Raw genomic sequence first — 25081 nt, 5'->3', positions numbered from 1 at the left:
ATGAAAGCAAAAAAAATTGCAGTGATTGGGGCCGGGGTCAGCGGATTAGGGGCCATTAAGAGCTGCCTGGAGGAGGGACTGGAGCCCACGTGTTTTGAAAAAGGCAGCGACATTGGAGGACTGTGGAGATACGAGGTAATTCTGTGCTCCTCCCGTGAAGTGCAGCTGTGTTGAGAGATGCTTCCTCTCTGACAGGAACCAGAACGCTGTCCACTCTGAGCAGTTCCTCCCTCACTCCTTGGTGTCCCTTAGAAGTGGCAATGGCTACACTGAGACGAAGCTGAAACCCCGAGGCTTGTAGGACCCTCTTTCCTGCATTTCCCTGACAGCCCCAGGAGCTCTCGGGCTTCTGCACATAAAGCTGACAAGTCGTTCTGCTTGGCAGACTTGGGGACAGGCCGGAGGTCCCCTGCATGCGGACCCTGGCCCTTCCCTGCACACCACGGGTCACCTTCTCGCTGCTCTGTGGGCGGGTTGGATGCAGTTGAGAGCGTTCACTATGGGCCCTCCATGATGGTCAGAGGCAGCTCACGCTTCTGAACAACAGCGAGACTTTAAGCACGTGGCACACAGTCTTCACACAGTGTGCCTCTTCGTGGCCCTGCCTGATTTCACCTGCTGTGTCAGTTAGTGAGCTGAGCACACCACGTGTTCATGACTGCTTCCTCCCGGGTTATGTGGTGCCTATTTCCAGGGCCTCCTCCTAATCCATGTTCCTCCAGCTGCGAGGCTGAATTTCTCCTTGGGAAACTTCTCTTCACCACTCGGTTTTATGTTTCTTTTTGGTTGGTTTAGAATTTGTTTCTTGTGTTTTGATTACTTTTAATGTTTTTATTAGGGTGTTATATTTACAAATAATAGTGGGTTCATAGAGACATATCCATAGGTATAAAGTACATAATTTCCTCCAGTTCGTTCCTGATACATCCCTTTCCCTCTTCTCCTCCTCCCCCTGTCCTTCCTGGGTTTTCTGATCTGTCTGGACATTTTCCTGTTGGGAGACGATCAGGGCACACTCAGGGTCCATCATCATGAAGAGGATTCTACTCGTCTCATTTCCACATGGGCTGACCCCAGCACCTCCTTCCTGCTCAGCTCCATTGCAGAAACCCACAAGGACCACGAGTCCCAAACCCACAGGCTGAGGACCCCCTCTCGTCCCCCACTATGTGCCTGAACACTCAAGGCCATGGCCGGTTTGCTTCCCACAGGAGACCCCCGACACTGGACGAGCTGGGATATACAAATCCTTGACCTGCAACACCTCCAAGGAGATGACAGCCTTCAGCGACTACCCCGTCCCTGACCATTTTCCCAACTACATGCACAATTCCAAAATGATGGAGTATCTCAGGATGTACGCCAGGCACTTTGGTCTCATGCAACACATCGAGTTCCTGGTAAGGAAGGCCAACCCTGCTCAGCACCTCCACGTGGGTCCTCGCAGGTCTTCACCAGCCAGAGCAGGCAGAGGCGCCCGTCCACTGTGCACATCCACCAGAGTTCTGGAGAGGCCTGGTGTCTGGGCACATTCTCTACGTTAGTGGAGACATTTCTAAATCAGGTCCCCTCCAAGGTGCACTGTGTCCGCATTGGTCCCTAAGCTGAGGTTTCAGTTAATTATATTAGACGTAGAATACAGGTTTAGGAATGGAATTTCATGTACTATGTTGCCCAACGTACCTCAGTCCTAGGGAAGAAACAATTCTAGGAGGTTGTTGGGCATAGAATTATAAAATCCCAGGAGCTATGCAGAGAGAAGCCACCACCCACTTTATTGTGAACCCAGAGTTCCCTGGGAGTGGAGATGAGCCGTGCTCTAGCACTAAGGCTGCCTTGGCCCCTTGCTTCCCAGGCGAAGGTGTGCAGTGTGAGGAAGCGCCCTGATTTTTCATCCTCTGGCCAGTGGGATGTGGTGGTAGAAGCTGGTGGGAAGCAGCAATCCTACATCTTCGACGGGGTCATGATCTGCAGCGGCCATTACACTGAGAAGCATTTGCCCTTACAGGAGTTTGCAGGTATTTAACTGATGAGTGTGAGGGAAGATCTTTAGACCCAAGAGTCTCGTGCCCAGGCTATCACGGGCACAGGACAGAAGCGATTTCCTGGCACAGTGGGGTGCAGAGAGGAGCACTCGGATGACAGAGGTAGCCTGGAACTGGAAGCCCAGCCTTCCCCAGGCAGCCAAGGCAGGGGTCTGGCCTTCCAGGGAGAAGAAGCCAGTGAGCAATGGAGTGTGGCCTGGCCAGGAGAACACACCCGTGCTGTGGGAGGAGCAGGTGTGTGGGCAGGAGAGGTAGGCGGGAGTCAGTGAGCAACCAGTGCAGTGTGTGAGAGTGTGTGTGTGTGTGTGTGAGTGTGTGCATGTGTGAGTGTGCATGTGAGTGTGCACTTGTGTGTGAGTGTGAGTGTGTGCGTCTGTGCATGTGTGTGTGCGTGTGAGTGCATGTGTGCCTGTGTGTGGGCCTGGGGGGACCTGCCACCTGGTGCATTTGTACTTACACAGGTCTGTCTTGCAGTGGTGGAAGGTGGTTGGACAGGGAGCAAGACCAAAGCAGACACATCAATGAGGAGGGGATCTTGACAGTCCCCAAGGACAAGTGAGGGAGGGCTGAGTGAAGATGGGTAAAACATACACCTGTAGCAACGTCTGTGATATTGGTGGAATACAATCAGAATTGTCAAGAACCTCTGAAACTACTCATTCGCATTTGTCCTAATCAACAGAGCTGCTGAGGGGCGCCTGTCTCTGGAGCTACTGGAATGTGGCACACACACACCCTCGTGTACAATATACGCATTGTAAAGACATGGCAACGTGGGTAAAAGCCTCAGGAGTGCCTCTGTGGGCTGATTATACACTAGCCTGTTAGATCATGCTAGTTAAATAAATATCTCATTAAAACTTCCACACAGTATTCTGCTGACCACTCTAACCTTTAAAGCTGCGGTCAGCTTCCTTGGACAGCACTCTGCACGCTCACCTGGCTAAGGACCTTTGTGCATGATCCCTTCTCAGGTCACAAGAAGTGAAGGCAGTTCCTCGTGTATCAGTGGAGAATCAGAAAGAGACAAGAACACCCTAAGGCAGCACCAGTGAGCACAGTGAAAAAACTTCAGGTTGGGTTTTAAGGGACATCCGTCTGCTGGACTTTGGTCTCAGCCTCTGGACCTTTTGTTCCCTGCACTGTCTCGTTCTGTCACTTCGGCAGTGCCTGACCCACAGCAGCCAAGGGGCTGGAAGAGACTCAGCCTCAGCTTGGAAGCGCATTGTGCCAGATCCCGTTCCTGTCTGTGCTGCTGACGTGGGTCGGTCTCTCCTCCCAGGCATCCAGAAGTTCCGGGGCAGGTACCTGCACAGCTGGGAGTACAAGCATCCAGACGCTTTTGCGGGGAAGAGAGTGGTTGTGATTGGCATCGGGAACTCTGGAGCGGATGTGGCTGGCGAGATCAGTCGTGTTGCTGAGCAGGTTGGCATTTTACCCTCATTCTGACATCAAGGTGAGAAGACAGAGTTCTCACTGGGCGGCTTCTCCTCTCTCGCAGGTTTTCCTCAGCACCAGACGAGGCGCGTGGATTTGGAACCGGGTGTGGGATGATGGCAACCCCATGGACACCGCCCTCTTCACCCGGTACAATAGGGCACTCCAAAAACTACAGCCCCCATTCCTCATCAACAGGTGGGCAGAGAAGAAACTGAACGCAAGGTTCAACCACGCCAACTACGGGCTGCAGGCTGCACACAGGTACGTGCACCTGGGCTGGGACGGCCAGGCAGCTCAGCAGAGTTGGTGGCCCCAGAGGCACAGTAGCAGGGCACGCCCCAGGCTAAACCTGTCAGGACTTTTTACTCCTTTGGTCATTCCTGCTCCTTCCTCTGGGGTGGCACAGCAAAGCCAAGGAAGGGGGGCGCAGGGCGCTCAGCGCTGGTCTCATGAGACCTGTGCCACCTGCCATGCCACCCTTCAGAGCACGTGCCCCTTCACTCTCTGAATTCTAAACAAGAACCACAGCGACCCTCAGGCTGACATCCACCAGGACAGGTCCACCATCCACATGGACAGGCCCCACACTCAGATGCAGCCACCCCGGCCCTCCTCACTGCTGTGGCCTCTGTCCTGCTCCTCTAGGACCCGTGACTATGGCCACCCTAGAACTCACCACCCAGGCGTGCAGTGCCCCTGGATGTCCCCGACCCTCTTGCTTGGGACATCTCACCCCAGCAGTTCTGACCAGGACCGGCCCTCCCCCCTGGCCACACTCGCCTGGCTCTTCCCCCTCTGGGGCCACTCCTCCTCTGTGGCCTTTGGTCCCTTCCCCACCTGGCCCAGGAGCTTGGTGTTGTCCCTGTCTCCATTCCTGCTCCTCTCCCCTCCTCCCCTACAGGTTCCTGGATTTAAAAATAGTCAAGTAAAAGGTTATAAAGACTTCAAATAGGCCAAGCAGGCAGCGACAGCAGAGAATCAGTTCTCACAAGTATGTGCAGGAAAAAATCACGTAGCTCAGGGCTAGGCTCATGAGGTGGGTGTGCGACTCCAGCTTCTTCCAAAACACGTTTTTTTCAGGATGTAGAAGACAGGTAGTGACAGCAAAGGACGCCTGGGAATAGAGGGACTTGCAGCTCAAACCTCCTGTTGCAGTCACCAGGCGTTGGCTGTCTCTGAGCCCCACCCTCCCCTCGAGGGTCACACTGTTTGAGTAGCTTTGGTTTTGGGTTTGGGCCACACCGTTTTTCTGTTGTTGTTTTTTTTTCTTTTTGTTCATTTGGCAGCAAGGATAAGGATATATATAAAAGAGTACGTACAAACATGCTTACTCTTTTATCTGTATTCTCATTTCTTTCTTGTCCTTAACCCACAGGAATCCTGCAGACGTGCATCTCTCTGTGCGATCTGCACACAGGCACGTCTTGTCTTGACGGTGGCTTCCCTCCCTCCCACCCTATCTTACCCTACATCTCTCCCCTTCCCATGGTTCCCTTTCCCTTCCCTCACCTTTTTTTCCAGTGTATGAAAGAAAATATGCAATTCTTGGGCTGCTGTTTTTGTTGTTGTCGTTGGCATATTTTTGCTTAACATCATGTTCTTCTGTGCCATCCATTTTCTGACAATGACATGATTTTGTTCTTCCTCATGACTGAGTAATACTCCATTATATAAATGGACCACATATTCTTGGTCCATTTATCTACCTCCAGGCTCCCAAGCTGATTCCATTACTTGGTTAGTTTGAATAGTGCCAGTTGACATCGGTATTCAGCTTGAAGTGGACTTTCAACTAAGATGTTGCGACGTGTCCAGCTTGGATGTTTTGGCTCAGGACTATTTTGGCTGTTCAGGGTCTTTTGTGCTTGGGTTTGAATTTAGGATGTCCTTTCTAGTTCTGTGAATAATGTCACTGGTATTTTGAAGGGAACTGCACTGAATCTGTAGGTCATTTGGGGGTGGGACACTTTAACACGATTGTCTCACTCCATGAACATGAGAGGCCTTTTCACATTCTGCCGTCTCCTTCAGCCTCTTTCTTCAGTTTGGGTCATTTTGTAGAGGTCTTTACATTTTGTTGGGTTGGGTTCTAGAATTTTTTTTTTTTTTGAGGCTGTTGTGAATGGCATTAATTCTTAGAGATCTCATTATTGACATTTAGAAAAGCTCCTGAATTTCACAAGTGGCTTCTGTGTCCTGCTGCTCTGGTTCTAAGTGTCTTGAGAGGAGGCTCAGGGTTTCCTGGGGGTGTAATCCTATCATCTGCAACCAGGACAGTGTGGCTTCCCCCTTCCCCATGCTTACCTTCAGTCTCTTTCTCTTACCTAGTTTCAGAGGCTAGAATTTCATGTACTGATGAATGCAAGTGGTGAGAACGCACTCCCTTGGGTAGCTCCTGGCTTCAGATGAGAGGCTTCCACTTTTCCCGTTTGTCACGTGAGGTCTGCCACATTGCAGTGGGATCCTCCAGACCTAATCTGTTCAGGACTTTATCCTAAAGGAATATTAAGTTTATCCAAGGCTTTTCCTGCTTCTGAAGATTCTTCAGTTTTATTTTGACTCTGCTTTGATTCCCTATTACATTTTCAGTTTGTATATAGAGAGCGAGCCTTGCATCCCTGGAAGGAAACCAACTTACTGTGATGGAGATCTTTGTGACGTGCCGCTGACTTCACTTTGCAGCATTGAGGATATTTTCATCTAAGTTCAACAAGGATGCTGGTTTATACCTTGCTCTCTTTTTCTTTTTGTCGTATCTTTATCAGCTTTTCACACTAGGATGATCCTGGCTTTGCAGAATTGGAAGAGGCCCTTCCCTCTGTGTCTTAGGTGAAATTCACAGTGAGTCCCTCCATTCCTCAGCTTGCTTGTTAGAAGACTTTTTATTACTGCTTCAATCTCAATGCTTCTTATTGATCATTTAAGTTTTTACATCCTCTTGGTTCAATTTTGGAAGGTCTTATGTGCCCAGAAATGTGTGCATTTTTTTGAGATTTTCTGTATATATCATTACTCATATTTTCCCTGGTAACATTTGAATTCCAGTAGTTATCTGTTGCAATGTCCTCTTTTCACCTCTAATTTTGTTTTGGAACTTCTTCTCTCTGGCTACTTAAGGGTTTGTCAATTTTTTGTTGACCTTTTCAAAGAATTCTTTGTTTCATTGATCCTTTGTGTTGTTCTTTTAGTCCCTATTCTATTTATTTCTTCCATGATCTTTATGATTTGTTTCCTTCTACTGACTGTGAGTTTAGTTTGCTCTTTTCCTAAGACCTTGAGATGCATCCTTAGGTTTCTAGTGGAGGTATGTTTTAATGCAGGCTCTCACGGCTCAAACCTCCTCTTTGTGCTGCGTTGCTGTTTCCCACAGTTTCTGCTATGGATTGTGTTTTCATTCAGTTCTAAGAATTTTAAATGATTTTTTTAGTGATCCATTATTCGTTCAAAAGTGTATTATTCCATCTCCATGTGTTTGTATAATTTCTGCAGTTTCTCTTGCCATTGATTTCTAGTTTTATTACATTATGATTTGATAAGGTATGCAAATTTGTTTCAATTCTTTGTTTGGATAAGACTTCCCTATGGCCTGATATATAATCTGTTTTGAAAAGTTTCATGGGTTGACAAAAAGAATGTATCTTCTGTTGATGTTCGATGGAATTTTCTGTAGATTTCTCTTAAGTCCATTTGATTTATAGTATAACTTGGATGTGGGGTGTTGAGGTTTTGTTTTGGTTTGATTTGGTCTTGATGATCTGTGGGTGAGAGAGGGGTGCTGGATTCACCCTGTTCTTACTGTCTTGGGCCCTGTCTCTCTCCCTTTATTGTCAATAGTCTTTGTTGATAAGACTGGGAGCCCCAACGTATGTTCATAACTGTTTTATCTTCTTGATGAACTGCTCCCTTATCGATATGTCGTAGCTTCAGCCTGTTTTGGCAGGTATGAGTAAGGTGGTTCCTTTTAGAGGACATTTTCCTGGAGTACCGTTCTCCATCATCATTTTCAAAGTGTGAACTTTTTTGCTGATGAGGTGAGTTTCTTGCAGAAAGAAGAGACAGGCTTTTCTTTTTTAATCTAATCACACAGTCTGCATATTTTAATTGGAGAATTAAGGCCATTTATATTCAGGAAGGTCTTTTTTTTCAGTTATAGAGAGACTTTATTTTTATGTGTGCTGAGGATTGAGCCCAGAGCCTCAGACCTGCTAGGCAAGTGCTCTAACACTGAGCCACACCCCAAGCCCATCCAGGGTTATTTTTGAAAGGTCTATATTTGTTCCTATCGTGTGATTATTTTTCTTTTGGGTGTTTTACATACCCTATGTTCATTTCTTCATCTCTTATTCTTCTTGGAGCTTGAAGTTTTTGTGCATTAGTACTGTTTGATTCTTTACTGATTCTCCTTTGCTAATCTTATTCTTCCAGTGAACTTTACTTTTTGTCTGTGCCTTCATCATTGTCCACTCTTCTTCCTCTTCAGGGTGTCTGATCTCCTTAGGCACCTTCGGTAAAGCTGGTTGACTGGTCACGAGTTCCTTACCCCGAGCTTCTCTAAGAACTTCATTACTTCCTCTATTCTGGAGGATGTCTTAGCTGACTATAGTGATCTAAGTGGGCAATTATTTTCTTGAAACACCCTTTGACGTCCTCCTTACCTTTATAATTTCTACTGAGAAATCTGCTGACGTTTATGGAGGAAAAAATAAGTAAATAGTTCCTCCTAGCTGAGGTGTTGGAAACATGGTCTCCAGATGGCAAAGGTTGGAATTCAACAGGTGAGGGAGGGACAGGGAGTGGGTCACAGCTGCTGCTGGCTGGAATTCCTCTCAGGTCTCACAGAACAAGTTGGGCAAAGAGCAGACTGCATTGTACCTTTCTCACTGAAAACATTAAGGGCGTGTTGACCATGCCAAGAGTCGGTTCCCTCCAGTGACTTTACACTGTGTAACTAGGGGCATGGCACAGGTCAGAGCCACAGCAAGCCCCTCTCACTGAGCGGTTTTGGTGGAGTGTGGCTAGCACTAGGAGATACAGTCACTCCCAAGAGAATGTAGACTGAATGTCCAGGGATGTGACAAATGTCCAAGGTGCAGCACATCACAGAATACCTCTGAGGGGAGAGGAGCAACTGGACCACCTAGTTTTGTGCTGGGATTGCTAGCCTTCATCGCAGCACCTTCGAACCTGCCTCCCACACAAAATAAGTGACAAGTCACTCTGTGCCACAGGGCAGGATCACTGAACCGCTGTCCCCTGCACTCCCTTCCCACTGTAAGCCACTTCCCCACCCAGCATAAACTCCTCAGCAAACTTGTGTCAGAGGCACTTCCCAAGCCATGACTGTCTCCAGGGTCACTGCCTGCAGAGTCAGTGCATCCAAGTGTCCACGGGACCCGAAGAGGTGATTATGCCAAGTTTCCTGGTTCCCACAATAGTTCAGTCCCAAACAATAGGACCTCACAGTGGTTCCCAGCTGTAACCTCTGAGGGTTTGCTGAGAGATGCAAGGACTCCTGCCCTGAAGCTGCATTTTTTCAGACTCCAGGAGACCTGCTTCTTTAAGTCTTTAGTCTGCATGGCACAGCCTTCTACTCTCTTCTACACCAGGCTGTGACTCCTCCTCTTTCACCTTCATCCCCTCAGAAGAACCTTCTTCCCAAAACCAACCTGCCGGAGCCCCCAGCGAACACATTCTATTTCTGGTGCTTCGTTACTCTCTCTAGTCTCTGAATCCACCAAGTTTTTTGTTTTGTTTTGTTTTTTAATGTGTGGTATCAACTTCCAGTGCTCAGACTCAGTCCCTCACCTCCAGGAGAGTAACAGCTGTGGTTTTATTCCCATCCTATGGAGGAGCAAACTAGTGTTGGCTCTCTCTTCCACCTTCTTTCTGTTTTCAGAGATTCACTGTTCAAGTCCTTCAGTAGCTCTTTGTAGATCACTGATAAAGATTAATGATGAATTCATGCAGATCTTTATTGGGTATCAAGTAAGTTAAAATTGAAGGACTTTATTCCTGATAAACATATAGACTTTGAAAGAATGATCAAGGCTTGCTGTCGGAGAAAAATGCCCCTTTATTGAGGAACAGCTCTGCATATTTATAGAGCCAGGGTTGGTTTGACAGTTGGCATGGGGTGCTTTCTGATTGGTGGGTAAGGATCAGGTGAACCAGCAGGGCTAGTCTGATTGGTGGGTAAGGATCATGTGAGCCAGCAGGGCTCACCATTGGATGGCAGGATCATGTGAGCCAGCAGGGTTCACCATTGGACCGCAGGATCATGTGAGCCAGCAGGGCTCACCATTGGACGGCTCTTCTTGGAGGATAGGGCAGTTAGTCTTTTGAGCTGGTGCAACTCTTTGTTATTAAATGAGAGTGGGTTGTTGACTCATTCTGACTGCTTCCTGCTGAAATGGGGCAGTGTGGGAGAAAGAGAGGAGGGAAGTAAGGATCCCCCACAGGAGGGCAGAGAAGACCGGTATCAACGAAGGTTCTTTGCCACCACAGATCCCTGAAGACGTCAGTCCATTCGGCATAGGTCTCGACTGGAGGTACCATCAGCAGCCAGGAGTTGGTCATTCCTGAGGAGAGGCTGGTAAAAGCTTGATTAGAAATTTTACCCACCTGAGTCTGAATGAAGTTTATGATAAAGGGAAGGAACAGGCACAGGGAGTTTCTGTTTTTATAGCCCAAATCTAATGGGGTCTCTGGGTCTGCAAGCTGTCTTGTTGGCCCAAGGGGGGTTGAGTGTTCAGCCTTGAGTGGGGGCTTGGGTGTTTGGGCTTGAAGCAAACAGGTGATATAGAACCAGACAGAGGGTTTGAGAGGCCAGGTCATCCTGCAGCTAACTTTGTTTGGCATGCCCTGCAGACCAGCCTGTCCTGCACCTAACACCCTTAATTCCACTCTTCATTCCTAGTCCAATCTAGCTCCTGCCCCTCTCTATTAAGGCTGCTCTTCAAACTTTCTCCTACCTGGGTGTACCAGCTTGCTTCTCTCTTTGCCTTTCTCGAAGGTGGCCAAGGGAGGACAGTGGCTCATTGTTACTGGATTTCCCTTTGAGAGCAGTCAGCTCTCTCCAGGTTTTATGTGAAACACCTCAACTTTAAATACTGATACTTGAAATTCTTACGAAACTGGGAGGAAAAACAAAACACACATGCTCCTCCTTAGGCCCAGAAGGCACCTGGTAAAGTGCTCTCTTATGATAAAGGCAGTTCACACTTATTCAGGGGTCACCATGCTCCGGACACCTAAGTGCTTTGTCAGAAGGACAACACACAATGGTCCCACTACCAGCCAGAATCAAGCAAGTGTGGGGGGGGTCTGGCTGGAGGGGGCCCTTAGGGTCACTTGCCTTGAATCTCCAGACATAGGGTGAAGAGAGGACCCAAGAGGGGCCAGAAATGAGGGGGAGCATTGACAAGAGTACTTAATGACAGGTGATGATGGTTGGCTCTTCTGATGAAGGTGTAGGAGCACTGGGCTTAAGCCTGGAAATGTGAATCCACGGGGTAAGTTGGTTATTAGGTAGTTTGAGTTTGGCCACTGAGGGGGTGCACATAATCACCTGAGCAGGGAGCTTCCATTTTGGTTTTAGAGGGGCCTTTTCCCCTGGTGGGCAATAGAAAACAAGTTGACCAGATGTTAGGAGGTAACATCTAGATCTTTTGAGAGAGACTGGGGTCAGGAAGGAGCCAGTCTTGATAGCACCAGAGTTCAGAGCATAGATGGAAGAGGAGGGGCAGGGCATAGGTTTCGGAGATGGGTAGGGGTTCTGTAGGCAATCTGGGAGGAACGAGGGGACGGCCATACATGACTTCCTAAGGTGAGAGATTAACAGGCTTCTTTGGCAAGGCCCTAATGCGCAATAAAGCCAAGGGAGCACCTCTACCCAGTCCAGGCTTAATTCCATGGTGAGCTTGGTGAGGGTCTCTTTAAGGGACCGATTGGTCCTTTCAACCTTTCCAGAAGCCTGGGGGGGGGGTAAGGGCAATGGAAATGCCAAGGGAGTGATAACTCAGGAGCTGGCTCACACGCTATCTGCAAGGTGAATTCTGGGCCATCGTCTGATGGGATAGAAGTGGGCATCCCAAAACGGGGGATTATGTGAGTAAGCAACAGATTGACCACCATAGAGGCCCGTTTGTTAGAAGTGGGAAAGGCTTCAACCCATCCCGAAAAAATATCTACCAATGCAAGGAGATATTTTATGTTTTTTATTCAGGGCATGTTGGTGAAATCAATCTGCCATTCTGCAGCCGGGGTATGACGGCAGGCCTGATGAGAAGGGAAAGGTTTAATGGAGTATTGGTATTGGATCTCTGGCAGATCTGACAAGCAGAAGTGATCTGTTGTAGGAGGGTCTTATCACGTGGGGAAAGGGTGAAAAAGGAGTGAAAGAAAGTAGTGAGACTCTGTGGACTAGAATGGAATAGAGAGTGAGGAACTGGAAGAGTTAACTGTTGGGGATCTTCGGGCCAATCCCTTGTGGTAACCAAGAGTAACAGAGAGGAGGTGAAGCTCTGTAGGCGGCTGATCCAGCCACTTGATGGGCCTTGGAATTCCCCATAGTAGTAAGGGAGGAGTCAGTTTGGGGCCTTGCAATGGATTATTCCCAGTTGGGAAGGCAGTTGGAGGCTCATAGTAGGCCAGAAATAAGTGTGGAATTAATGACTGCCGTCCCTCTGGTGGTCAATAGCCCCTTTCTTTCCAAATGGCTGCGTGGGAGATCAGGATATGGAAGACGTATTATATAGGGAGAGGGTTTTTCCCTCCTCTAGCTCGCATGCCCTTGTAGCAGCTCTGAGTTCAGCTTGTTGGTTGGTGGTATTGGGTGAGAGAGGTTTTGCCTCTATGATGGATGAGAGGGAAACGACAGCATACCCCTCACTCGAACCCCTTCGTGTATAAAGGAGCTACCATCTGAGAACCAGACGAGGTCCGAAGAGGGCAGGGGTCCCTCAGAAATGATGGCAGGGCAGGGTAAAATCGTCTCTAATGCCTCCAGGCATTTGTGGATGGGATCTTGTGAGGGAGAAGATGGGAGCAGGGCTGAAAAGACATGGAGGGATTTTCAAGGAGAGACAAGGAGGGATAGAACCCTGGAAGGAGGTGACTGTCTGGAGCCCCTTGTAAGTGAGGAAATCCTTTAGATGGTGAGGAGATGAGATGGTTATCAGGGAGCCAAAGGTAAGCTTGTGTGCTTCTTTCTGGAGGTCATGGGCCACTGCTAGGGCTCTGAGGCATGGGGGTCAGCCCCTGATGGTGGGGTCAAACTGTTTGGATAGGTAGGCCACTGGTGCAAGTGTGGGGCCATATTCCTGACCCAGAACGCCCAGACTTTGTCCCTGTTTTTCATGTACATAGAGGGTGAAGGGTCGGAAGAGGTCGAGGAGATGCAGGGCGGGTGCCCAGAGGAGGGCCTTTTTTTTTTATTGGTTGTTCACAACATTACAAAGCTCTTGACATATCATATTTCATACATTAGATTGAAGTGGGTTATGAACCCCCAATTTTACCCCAAATGCAGATCGCAGAATCACGTCGGTTACACATCCACAATTTTACATAATGCCCTATTAGTAATTGTTGTATTCTGCTACCTTTCCTATCCCCTACTATCCCCCTCCCCTCCCCTCCCATCTTCTCTCTCTACCCCATCTACTGTAATTCATTTCTCTCCTTGTTTATTTTCCCATTCCCCTCACAACCTCTTATATGTAATTTTGTATAGCAATGAGGGTCTCCCTTCATTTCCATGCAATTTCCCTTTTCTCTCCCTTTCCCTCCCATCTCATGTCTCTGTTTAATGTTAATCTTTTCTTCCTACTCTTCCTCCCTGCTCTGTTCATAGTTGCTCTCATTATATCAAAGAAGACATTTGGTATTTGTTTTTTAGGGATTGGCTAGCTTCACTAAGCATAATCTGCTCTAGTGCCATCCATTTCCCTGAAAATTCTATGATTTTGTCATTTTTTATTGCTGCATAGTACTCCATTGTGTATAGATGCCACATTTTTTTTATCCATTCATCTATTGAAGGGCATCTGGATTGGTTCCACAGTCTAGCTATTGTGAATTGTGCTGCTATGAACATCGATGTGGCAGTATCCCTGTAGCATGCTCTTTTAAGGTCTTCAGGGAATAGTCTGAGAAGGGCAATAGCAGGGTCAAATGGTGGTTCCATTCCCATCTTTCCCAGGAATCTCCAAACTGCTTTCCAAATTGGCCGCACCAATTTGCAGTCCCACCAGCAATGTACAAGTGTACACTTTTCTCCACATCCTCGCCAGCACTTGTTGTTGTTGGACTTCATAATGGCTGCCAATCTTACTGGAGTGAGATGGTATCTTAGGGTGGTTTTGATTTGCATTTCTCTGACTGCTAGCGATGGTGAGCATTTTTTCATGTATTTGTTGATTGATTGTATATCCTCGCCTGAGAAGTGTCTGTTCAGGTCGTTGGCCCATTTGTTGATTGGGTTATTTGTTATCTTATTGTCTAATTTTCAACAAATGGTGTTGGGAAAACTGGAAATCCATATGCAACAAAATGAAACTGAATCCCTTTCTCTCGCCATGCACAAAAGTTAACTCAAAATGGATCAAGGAGCTTGATATCAAATCAGAGACTCTGCATCTGATAGGAGAAAAAGTTGGCTCCGATCTACATATTGTGGGGTCGGGCTCCAAATTCCTTAATAGGACACCCATAGCACAAGAGTTAATAACAAGAATCAACAAATGGGACTTACTTAACCTAAAAAGTTTTTTCTCAGCAAGAGAAACAATAAGAGAGGTAAATAGGGAACCTACATCCTGGGAACAAATTTTTACTCCTCACACTTCAGATAGAGCCCTAATAGCCAGAGTATACAAAGAGGAGGGCCTTTTTAAAGGGCTTCCCTCCCACTGAGAGTAGGGGTTCATCTTGGAGGCCCTTGGCCAGATTATATAGGAATCCAGGCCCTGAAGTACCCAGCCAAACCCAAGAAGGAGGGTCATCTTTGGTCTTTGGTGTAGGTATAGACACAATAAGCTGTTTTCTGTCCACTGTAATGGCCTTTTTCCCTTGAGAGATAGATACCCTAGATACATGCGATTTGGGCCTTTTGTGGAGAGACCCGATTTCCCTTTAAGGCCAAGAAATTAAGTAGGAGAACTGTGTCATCTGTTGAGCGCCCTTTGGACGGGCTAGAAGAATTTGTTCACAAGGGGTGCAGAGAGCAGGATTGGATCGGGGCAAGAAGAAAGCCTGGAAGAGATCCCTTAGAATGGAGGGATCCAGGGACCCAAAAGGGCCATCTGCTTTGGTTGTCTAAGGGATAAGTGGGCCAGGCCTGGGTGCTATATTTGATCCAAAAGGTATTGTAGGGGAGAGCTGACCGGCAGAGAGGGCACATTACCCATGTAAGGAGGAGGGAAGAGGACGCAATCGTGGTAAGAGAGAAGGAGGAAACTGATTTATTGGCAAAAGGGGCATCCCCGCTAGAGCCAAAAAATCGGGAGTGCCTAAGTGGCAGGTTCGAGCTGCAGAGATTGGTCGTCACCAAATCCTGACAGGCGAAGCTCTCGTCCTGGACGGAGACGGAGCAGTGGGAGACCTTGGCCAAGGCTTTTGGGACCCCTCCTGGAGAGGCCGGATACTCCCAGGGCCAGAAAGGGGAGAAGCAGGGCGAGAGAGAGGAAGGGGAGGGTAAGTGTCTCTCTAGCGGCCGAGTCTTAAAGATGAGAGGACTAGGACTTTAGGAATCTGCCCAAGGAAGGAGTCCCTGAGGGCCACCGTAGTGTTAAAGGCTGTGGTGGGGTGCTTTCCTCCCCGCAGGTGGGCAAAGAGATTTGCTGGACGATAATCAACATGTTGCAAGACGGTGGATTCAGGGCACTGGGGGTGAAAAGATTGGAGGTCGGAGACCAAGGTTTATCCAAAGAGGTGTGGACTATCTCAAAATCCCTGAGGAAGGACAGTCCAGGTTAAAGGCAAAAAGATTTCCTTTAAATCTATGACCGAGAACTGGGTGGCAGTGTGGGGGATCTGAGACAGCAGGGTGTATGGGTTGGGAACCAAAGGATGTATGGGCCTAAGGGAGGTGTTGATGAGTAGTAAATAGGAGCCGTTGGGCTTTTATACTGCTAGTATGTGAATAAGGGGAATGAGCAGAACGGAGGTACCCCTTGCTATGAAGGTCCTGAATAATAGCTTGTAGGCCCAGAAGAGCTTTTGTGGAAAGGGGGTATTGAGCCGGATTGGGGAAGGTGTTGGGATCTTTGAGATGAATGTTAACAGGTGGGCAGGAAATGATGGAGGGGGTATGGGTATCACATACAATCAGGTCAACCAGGTTAGTATGGTATTTCATGTCAGTCTCACAAGTGGAGCAGAATGGCCAGTCTTCTGCCAAAAGGGCCAGAAAAGATGAACAGGCCAATTCTGGGGCCTGACTGATGCCAGAAGCCCGTATGTTGATTGTTGTATTGAATTTAGAGAGAATGTCTCGGCCGAGCAAAGGAACTGGACATTGGGGCATAACTAGGAATGTCTGAGAGAATGGGAAGTTGTCTATGGAACAGAGAAATAGGGGAGTCTTTCTTGGATAGATGGTCTTTCCTCCTACCCCGACAATAGGAGAGGTGGACGGCACTGTTTGCCCCCAGAGTTCTGTCAGGACTGAGAAGGTAGCCCCGGTGTCAAGAAGAAAGTCAACCTTGCACCTATCCCCTGAATCCGCACCCTGGGTTCCTGTCTATTGATCATTACAGCAGGGGACAAGGACCCAAGGCACCATCAATCTTCAATTGCCATGCCCAGAAGGTCAGAGGGTTCCCGGGTCATAGCCCTCCTACGGGATATCTAGGACAGTCAGAGCCCAATGACCTTGTTGTTGACACTTAGGGCATGGGGTATACAGAGTGCTTGGTGTGGGGCATTCCTTGGCCCAATGTCCCTCCTTGCCACACTTGAAGCAGGCACCCAGGGGGGTTTTCAGTGATGGGCAGCGACCCAAGGAAGCACCCTGCAGGGCCTGGGAGAGCATAAAAACCTTAAAGGTTACCACCAAGAGCTCAGTCTGGGGGGTGGCAGGACCTTGTTCAAGCTTTTCTAGTTTGGCCTGGATGTCGGGGTAGCTCTGCTAGAGGAAATATGTCATAAGAACATGACGGCCATCTGGGGTTTCGGGATCTAGGTTACTGCTAAAGGGCTTTCGTAAGCCGATCCAGAAATTCCGATGGGGTCTCTTGTAATTTTTGGAAATTGACGGCCTTAAGTGCCACTTTTTTGAGCCCAGCAATAACACATGCGGAGAATCGGTCCCTACTCTGTATGCCGGCTTGTGTATTATAATCCCAGGTGGGAGTTTGATCTGGGGCCGCAAGTGGCCCCAGAGGGTGATTGGGTTTAACTCAGTGAGTTTCATCCGCATGGGCTCTGGCAAGTTCCCAGACTCTGGTACGTTCCTCAGGAAGGAGAGTATTAGCCAATAACATATAAGTGAGGCTACAATCCTGGAGGACCCACTGAAACTCTCTTTTGTAAGTGGTGGGATCTGTGGGAACGAGCCCAACCTTCGCTCGAGTTGCATGGGTCATTCATAGAGAACGGGACATGTACCTGGATAATGCCCTCAGGTCCAGCAACCTCTCTTTAGGGAGCCATGGTTTGTGGGACTAGGGGCAGGACTTAGTTTGAGGGGAACTAAAGGTGTCGGCCGAGTCAGGGGGAGCACCTGAGGGGGTGGACGGAGCCGACAGGGGAGGTCGGTAGGGAGGGGGTTCATCTGCCGGATACATCGGGGTGAGAATGAAGAAGAGAAAAAGCCTCAACATAGGGGATCTCCTTCCACTTTTTCGAGCACTTGCAGGAGTTAAATAGATCTCTGAGAATTGCGGGATCTAGGGATCCTCCTGGGGGCCATTGACTTTGATCATCTAATTGATAGTAAGGCCAATCGTGTGTGCAGAATTTAATAAGGGGGAGTCTGCAGGGAGGGAAGAAAGGCCCCCATAGGTCAGGAGAGGGACAAGGGTGGTTAAGAGAGAGAGAGAGAGAGGAGTGCCTGTTCTTCCACCCCTCAGGACCTCCTGCTCATGAACCGGGCTCCAGAGAGTCCACCGTGACCATGAAGGTCGTGGTGGGGTGCATTCTCTCCTCCAGATTGGGTGTCAGAAGTTTGCTGGACGATCACGGTCAAAGCCCCTGCGTAGCCCGTCTGAAGTTGGTTACCCGATAGGGGAACTCACCTACTGAAGAGCCGGTGTTGTGTGAGTAGCAGGAGGGCTTGAAAGAGTGGACGAGGATGGTGAGCCTTGGGGGGGGGGGGCCTCGAGCAGCGAGGCATTCCTCATCCCGGGTTTTGGCACCAATGAAAGAATGAAAAAGACTCGTCGTAGGAGAAAAATACCTGTTTATTGAGGAACAGCTCTGCATATTTATAGAGCCGGGGCAGTTTGACAGTTGGCATGGGGTGCTTTCTGATTGGTGGGTAAGGATCAGGTGAGCCAGCAGGGCTCTGATTGGTGGGTAGGATCAGGTGAGCCAGCAGGGCTCACCACTGGACGGCAGGATCATGTGAGTCAGCAGGGCTCACCATTGGATGGTTCTTCTTGGGAGATGGAGAAGATGGTCTTTGGAGCCGGGGCGACTCCCAACAGAGTTCATGTTTATTATCACATACTTAGCACAATCTCATCTGGTTGTTGAGCCATCATTCTAATTATAGATTAGGAAACCAAAGATGAAATGTTTCCTGCCTTTTCCAAGATTTCACAGCTGTTATGTGGCAGGATCGATGCAGAGGCAAAATTCTGTGTCTGAAATCAAGTCTTTTTTATTTTATTTATTTACATATTTATTTATTCTAATTAGGTACATATGACAGCAGAATGCATTTTGATTCATTGAACACAAATGGAGTACAACTTTTCATTTCTCTGGTTGTACATGATGTAGAGTCATACCACATGTACAGCCATACACAAACCTAGAGTAATGATGTCCATCTCATCACCACCATACTTCCTGTCCCCAAGGCCCCTCCCCTCTCCAATCCTCCCCTTTCCTCCAATCTTCTCATGCCCACCCCCTTTATGGATCAGCATGCACTTATCAGTCAGAATATTCGGCATGTGGGCTCACTCAGTCCAATCGAAGCTGAGGAAAGGTGTGGCAACAGGGTCGAAAAGAGACCTCCGGACACCAGTTTCAGAGAACTGTACCACAATATTATCGCATAGGCAATACTTTTATGCATAGTCTGTTACTGGGAAAATTTAGCCAAGGGTCATAATAATCCAGAGATCTAGCAACATACAAGTAGCAATGAAGGGGCTAAAAGGTCAGCGGAAAAAAAGCAGGAAGAAGGCAACATGCTGTACACCTGAGGGTGGCCAGGCTACCATGGTGACGGGGCTGGTAGCATTCGGTGTTCCAAACCACAAGTATCCGGAATCAGTGTGCTGAGCCCTCACATAGGCAACATAGGCTGCTCTCCAGCTCACGGGCCCAAAATCAGCTTTTGGGTTTTAGGGGGCTTAATAAGTTTGCGTAAGATGATATTTCCAAATCCATCCATTTTCCTGCAAATGCCATAATTTTATTCTCTTTTAATGCTGAGTAATATTCCATTGAGTATATATACCACAGTTTCTTTATCCATTCATCCATTGAGGATTATCCAGGTTGGTTTCACACTTTGGCTATTGTAAATTGAGATGCTGTAAACACTGATGTAGCTGTGTCCCCTATAGTACACATTTTTCAGTCCTTTGGGTAAAGAGATTCCTCAGAAAACTTGAAACAGAACCATAATTTAAACCAGCTATCCCACTCCTCAGTCTTTACCCAAAGGACTTAAAGTCAGCATACTATGGTGAAATCAAGTTCTTAACCAATAAACTCTATTACCTTTCTAGACATATCAATCAATAGCATAGAATAGAGATACTATGGTGCATTTGAGATCATTTACCACAACTTCTTTATAAGCAAAATTCATGCACAATTCTTCATATTACATTCCCCATAATGCAGATTTCTCAGCCATCAGTCTACTTTTGCTGACGACCTGCCAAATCACATAATCACAGGAAGAGTGCAGATGAAACCAAACGTGAAGGAGTTCACCGAGACGTCCGCCATCTTTGAGGATGGCACTGAAGAGAAGGTTGACACTGTCCTCTTTGCCACAGGATACACCTTCTCTTTCCCCTTCTTGGAGGATGACTTATCAATCCTGGACAGCCAGCATTCCATGTATAAGTTTGTCTTCCCTCCTCAGCTGGAGAAGCCAACGCTGGCTTTCATTGGCCTCCTGCAGCCCGTGGGGGCCCTCATCCCCACAGCAGAACTCCAGAGCCGATGGGTTGTGCGCGTGTTCCAAGGTAGGCCCGCTCTCCTGGGTGAGCAGCCGGGGTTCCTAATTATGCATGAATGGCAAGGCACCCGGAGCCCCTCTGTCCAATTTACCTTCTACCACAGCACCTGAGATTTCACCATTAGAGATTCATGGCTTTTGGACTCTCTGGAAGTTTTAGTTTGATTTTCAAAGAGAATTCTGTTAAGAGGAAAGTAACCAAATAATAACAATAGAAAACATGTAAAACTGTCATCAGGCTACATTTGAGTACTGGATATCCATTCACTTAGTTCTTTTCAGTAGAAAGTTGATTTAAAGGAGAGCATTATGGAAGCAGAAATTGGCCAGGGCAGAAGGCCAGCAAGGGAGAAGCTACCTGTGAGCAGAATGCAGAAGGTTAGAGAAGTCACTGCATGTTTCAGGTAAACTCCAAATACGTGGCTCGTATTCTGGCTCACTTCCCAAGTCCTTATGCAGGTTGATGCCTCTGAACCCAACAACCCTGGGGCCAGACAGAAACCAGGCTCCACAGGCAGAGTGGCATGACAGCTTCTGAGAGCCAGAGAAGCTGGCTGAATCACATGTGGCCCCTTCCCTCGCATCCCCAAATAACTTTGATATCTTCCCCATGCTCCGAAGAATGAGAAGTCAGGGTTCCATCTTCTCAGGACATGTCTTCCCTGGTGGGTCACCATGGGCATACAGAGTGGCTGCTCTCACTGAATCCTCTGCCTTCTGAGCCATGCACTTGCCAGTTAGGTGAGTCAGGAAGCTATCTAGTGCCTGCTTTTCACTGCATGAGGCAGGAGTGTGATCCAGGTGGCCTGTGGTGCTTCCCTGTCTGACCTCATTTCCTCAGTGAGGATGTGTGACCTGGACACATATATTCACAACTTGTCCATGCCAGGCCGACGGCCACCGAGGATGACTAGAAAGAGTGATGCCATCAAGAACCGCACACCTGTGATGAGCTGAGCATGTGCGTCTCTTGGGGACTTACCTAGAAGGAAAACTGACGCTCCACAAGTTGTGCACATGTGAAACAGCTTTTAATGAGAGATGCCGATCCATTTCCCAAGTCTGCTCATGCGCGTACACTGCATCCTCTAAAGTCTGTGTTGTAGGACATTTCGTGGTACTCGTGAGGAGATCACACTTCTGTGCTACGTCTGTGGCACCCGAGGGTTTGGAGAGAGCCCAGGTAAACGGGGTTCCAGAACCATGTGGCTAGCAGCCTTGCTCTTCCTGGATGTGCATGGGAGCTGGCCATGGTACCTACCACCTGCCTTTCATAGGATGCTTCTTGACCTGGGTCTCCAGCTGTCCACCCAGGGGGCAGGGAGGCACACACAAGACACCCGTACATGATGGCAAACACCCCATGGCTCTAACCTGACTGGCATCCAGTTTATACCACCTGACGCTGCTCTGGTGCTGGGAACCCAGTGTTGTTTTCTGTTTGGAACCTAGAACAACCAGGCCTGGGTGGCCCCTCGTTCCTCTGAGAGATGTTCAAAGACTTACCACTTACACTTCCTGGCAGAGGGCGGAGGAGGGAAGCCTGTATTTTGTGTGCAAGTCACCGCAGACCAGACGCACAGTAGGACTCAGTCTTTAGAGTTGGTGGGACCCAGCAGTGAATATGAAGGAACAGGGTGACTGCAGGCCAATGCCTGCAGGGTTCCCTTAGAGGAGGCAGGGGACGCACAGAGCCCAGACTGCGAGTGGGAGGAGCCTACAGGTCCCTGGGTCTGCCTGCCCTGGGTTGAGCTGCTTGCTTTAGTGGCTCCCTTCAGTGCCTGAGCAGCAACCTCACCTGCTGTCTCTGTGACCCTGACGAGGCGCAAAGCATGTAGTTTAGAAGTCAGCGCACCTGCTTCTCCTGTGCTGTCCCCATTCCGTGTCTCCTCCTGACCTGACCTGCACTTCCTCACGCCTCCTCTCCCCCACGTATACACGTACACACACCACCTTTCACTTTAGCCACTTGTTTCCTTATAAAATGCAGCAGCTACTGTTTGTCCTGGGAGATTTTGCATCAGTGTATGTTTGTGAATACACATAAGAGGTGACATTTTTCCAATGCCTCTGGGGACTCAGAAAACTTTTTTTTAAGACATGAGCCCAAGGTAAGGATCTTTTCAGACAGACCTGCCTCAGAAGCTGGTCACAGTAGAGTTTGAGGATCTCTGGAAGATAAAAGTGACCCAGCAATCTCATACTGGGTATATATATCCTTCAAGGAAATGAAATCAACATGTCAAAAAGACCCCTGCACTCCTGTGTTTATCACAGCACTGCTGACAATACCAGGATAAGGAAGTAGTCTTGAGCAAAATAAATCAGACCCAGAAAGACACCCATGGAATGCTCTCTCATGGGAGGCACCTCAGAGGTGGTCCCATAGAGGCTGGGAGATGAGTAGTGGTGCAGACTAAAGAGCCTGTGAAGGGCTGCACCGGGATAGGAGAGGAGCTCTGGTGCTCTGGGGCACGCCAGGCAACTGCAGTTGACAAGATGCTCTGTCAATCTCAAAGTAGTGGAGAGAGATCTTCAACGTACCCACCTTAAAGAAATGACAAAGATGACGGTGACGCTTACCCTAACTTCCCTGCATTGAGGACCCCGCACACACGGATGCAAACCTCACACTTTAGCTCATAAATCTGGGCAAACATCATGTGTCAACCACCAGCCACATGTTTGGGGGAATTCTTAGCATTCAAGAACTTTCACTGTGTATTGCAACTGAGAACCACCCGACAGCCTGCGTCTCCTGGGAATGCCAGGAGGGAAGTTCACAGGGGCTCCCTCCGACCCGATTATGACAACTCTCCTCTTGGAAAACCTCTCTTTGTTTACTCCTCTCCCAGCCCTCCTGACATTTCTCTCTTGCTTTGTCTTAGGACTGAAAAACTTGCCCTCAGAGACTGACATGCTGGCTGAGGTCAACAGAAGGAAAAGGAGAATGGCCAAAGAGTAAGCACAGGATCCCTGGCTAAAGGACTCCAAACTCGTTCCGCAGGTCCTATTGGACCTTTGTTTTTGAACAAGGCAGCTTAACAAGACCCCTAAGACAATTCTAGCTCTGTGACATTATGGTGACCAGGTGTGGAAAGCCTGGCCAGAACACCAGTCTCACTGGTGAACACACAGGATCTCCAGTCCCTGCAGTGAGAGGCCTCTACAGTGAAGACCAGAACACGCAGACCAGCCTGTGCTCACTGCCAGAAGCAAGTCAGAAAAACAAAGGAGAAACAATCTGTTCAGAATACAGAAAACACAACACACTCCTCAAGACACAATCAAGAGTAGTTCAGCGGGGCTGGGGTTGTGGCTCAGTGGTAGGGCGTTGGCCTGACACATGTGAGGCACTGGGTTCGATTTTCAGCATCACATATAAATAAATGAATTAAATTAAGGTTCACTGACAACTAAATATATTTAAAGAGAGAGAGAGAGAGTAGCTCAGGAACAGGCGTACTTACTTCAGTGTGGTAAAGACCTACTCTGAGTGCTTTGCAATAAACCTATGCTCACTCAGGGAACTTTGGAGATGATCAGGTGCCCTTCTTACCATTACCTAACTAGACCCACAGTACAGGCCCTACAACTAAACAGGACATGTAAATGCCATTTGTCTACTTGAGTCTATTGTTGGTTGTTTATATTTTCATTGCTGGAAAAAATGAATTTCCTTTCTGGATTTTGGTTATACCTTCCTGTATATTAATTTGTAATCAGAACTTGATTTTTTACTATTTTGTCAGTTATAATAGATATTTATATGTTTTTAGATTTGATATATAGACTAAAAAATTTGACTAGATGATTAATTCACATTTTTATGATTTGTTTCTTCAATAGAAATTAATATCCTCCAAAATTTGAAAAGTTTTGGTACTTTTAAAATAGTCTTTAATAGTTTTTATCACATATCCCCAAAAATACCTTACCAGCATAGTTTTTTGGTTGGTTTTGGTTTTTGCTACTAGGAATTGATCCCAGTGGCACCTAACCACTGAGCCCTATCCCCAGCCTTTTTTTTTTTTTTTTGTATTTTATTTGAAGACAGGGTCTCACTGAGTTTCTTAGGGCCTCACTAAATTGCTGGGGCTGGGTTTGTACTCATGACCTCCAGCCTCAGCCTCTGAGCTGCTGGGATTACAGGCATGCACCACCATACCTGGCTACCAGCATAGTTTTTAATGTCCAAAGTCTGAAACAGTTTGCAATTGTTCAGTGCTCAAGGATGTAGTTACTGTACAGAATCAATACATGGAAACATGCATTAAGAGATTTAAGAAAAGTGTTTTAAGAAATAAGTAGAAACGAAGTTCCCTGGAAACTCGGGACAATATGGACTCAAATGTGACATAGGGCTTCCAACACTGTCCTTCTTATTCCAGGTTTGTGCACAGCCCGAGAGGTGCATCTCGAGTGAACTACATCGACTACATGGATGAGATTGCTTCTGAGCTAGGCGTCAAACCCGACCTGCTCTCCCTCTTCCTCTGGGATGCCAAGCTAGCCAGGGAGGTTTTCTATGGGCCCTGCACCCCATACCAGTACCGCCTACAGGGGCCCGGCAAGTGGACCGGGGCCCGGGCAGCCATCCTCACCCAGAGAGCCCGGATCCTCAAGCCCCTGAGAACACGTGTGCTCCAGCACTCTGCCTCCCGTCCCTCTGGGTGGCTTTGGGTCACAAGTGTCTGTGTTGTGAGCATTCTCTCCGCTTCCATGGTCATCATCTTGCAGATGACCGGTCATTGAGCTCACGGGGACACAGATGGGCCTGCAACCAGAGAAGAACAAAGTCGCATAGATTTGAATTGTAGCAAAGAAAATCGATTGATTATATGTCCACTGGGGCCAATTGGTTACATGGGGAAAGAGTTTTATCACATATGCCCATTTAAATCAGAACCAAATAACTCCAATAATGATTTCCCAAGGTGCTCTTGTGAGGAGGTATTTGTAAAATGCATAGCTTATTTCTGCTTTTCCAGAAACTATCTGACTTGCCTGACAAGCTCACACACAATGTGGCAGCAGTGTGTGATAAACTGTGGGGTCAGTGAACAAACAAGGGTACAGAAAACAGCGAACCAAGCGTGGGTTCAAAATGGCACTCTAGTCTCAGAGCATCTCCTCACACATACCCCGAGTTCCACAGAGACTATCTCTTCAGTGGGAAACGTGACGGCTCACCTGTCACCAGCTGGTGGAAGAGCACTAGCAATGG

General features: G+C 47.9%; 1 protein-coding gene across 1 annotated transcript; it reads left to right on the top strand.

The window, feature by feature from the left end:
• On the top strand, nucleotides 1-24609 carry LOC308651333 (flavin-containing monooxygenase 5-like; the record flags this gene model as incomplete). The annotated part of the gene is made up of 8 exons (XM_081298246.1): nucleotides 1-135; nucleotides 1212-1400; nucleotides 1856-2018; nucleotides 3328-3470; nucleotides 3547-3746; nucleotides 19512-19957; nucleotides 20696-20799; nucleotides 24217-24609. 8 exons carry the CDS (start codon nucleotides 1-3, stop codon nucleotides 24607-24609), a joined length of 1773 nt encoding a protein of 590 aa, XP_081154372.1.
• Between the last annotated feature and the right edge of the window lie 472 nt (nucleotides 24610-25081).

This window comes from Spermophilus citellus, assembly GCF_964194105.1.
Source record: "Spermophilus citellus genome assembly, chromosome: 6".
NCBI lineage: Eukaryota > Metazoa > Chordata > Mammalia > Rodentia > Sciuridae > Spermophilus > Spermophilus citellus.
Note: the sequence above shows the minus strand (reverse complement) of the source record. Positions and strands in the feature narration are given on the sequence as shown.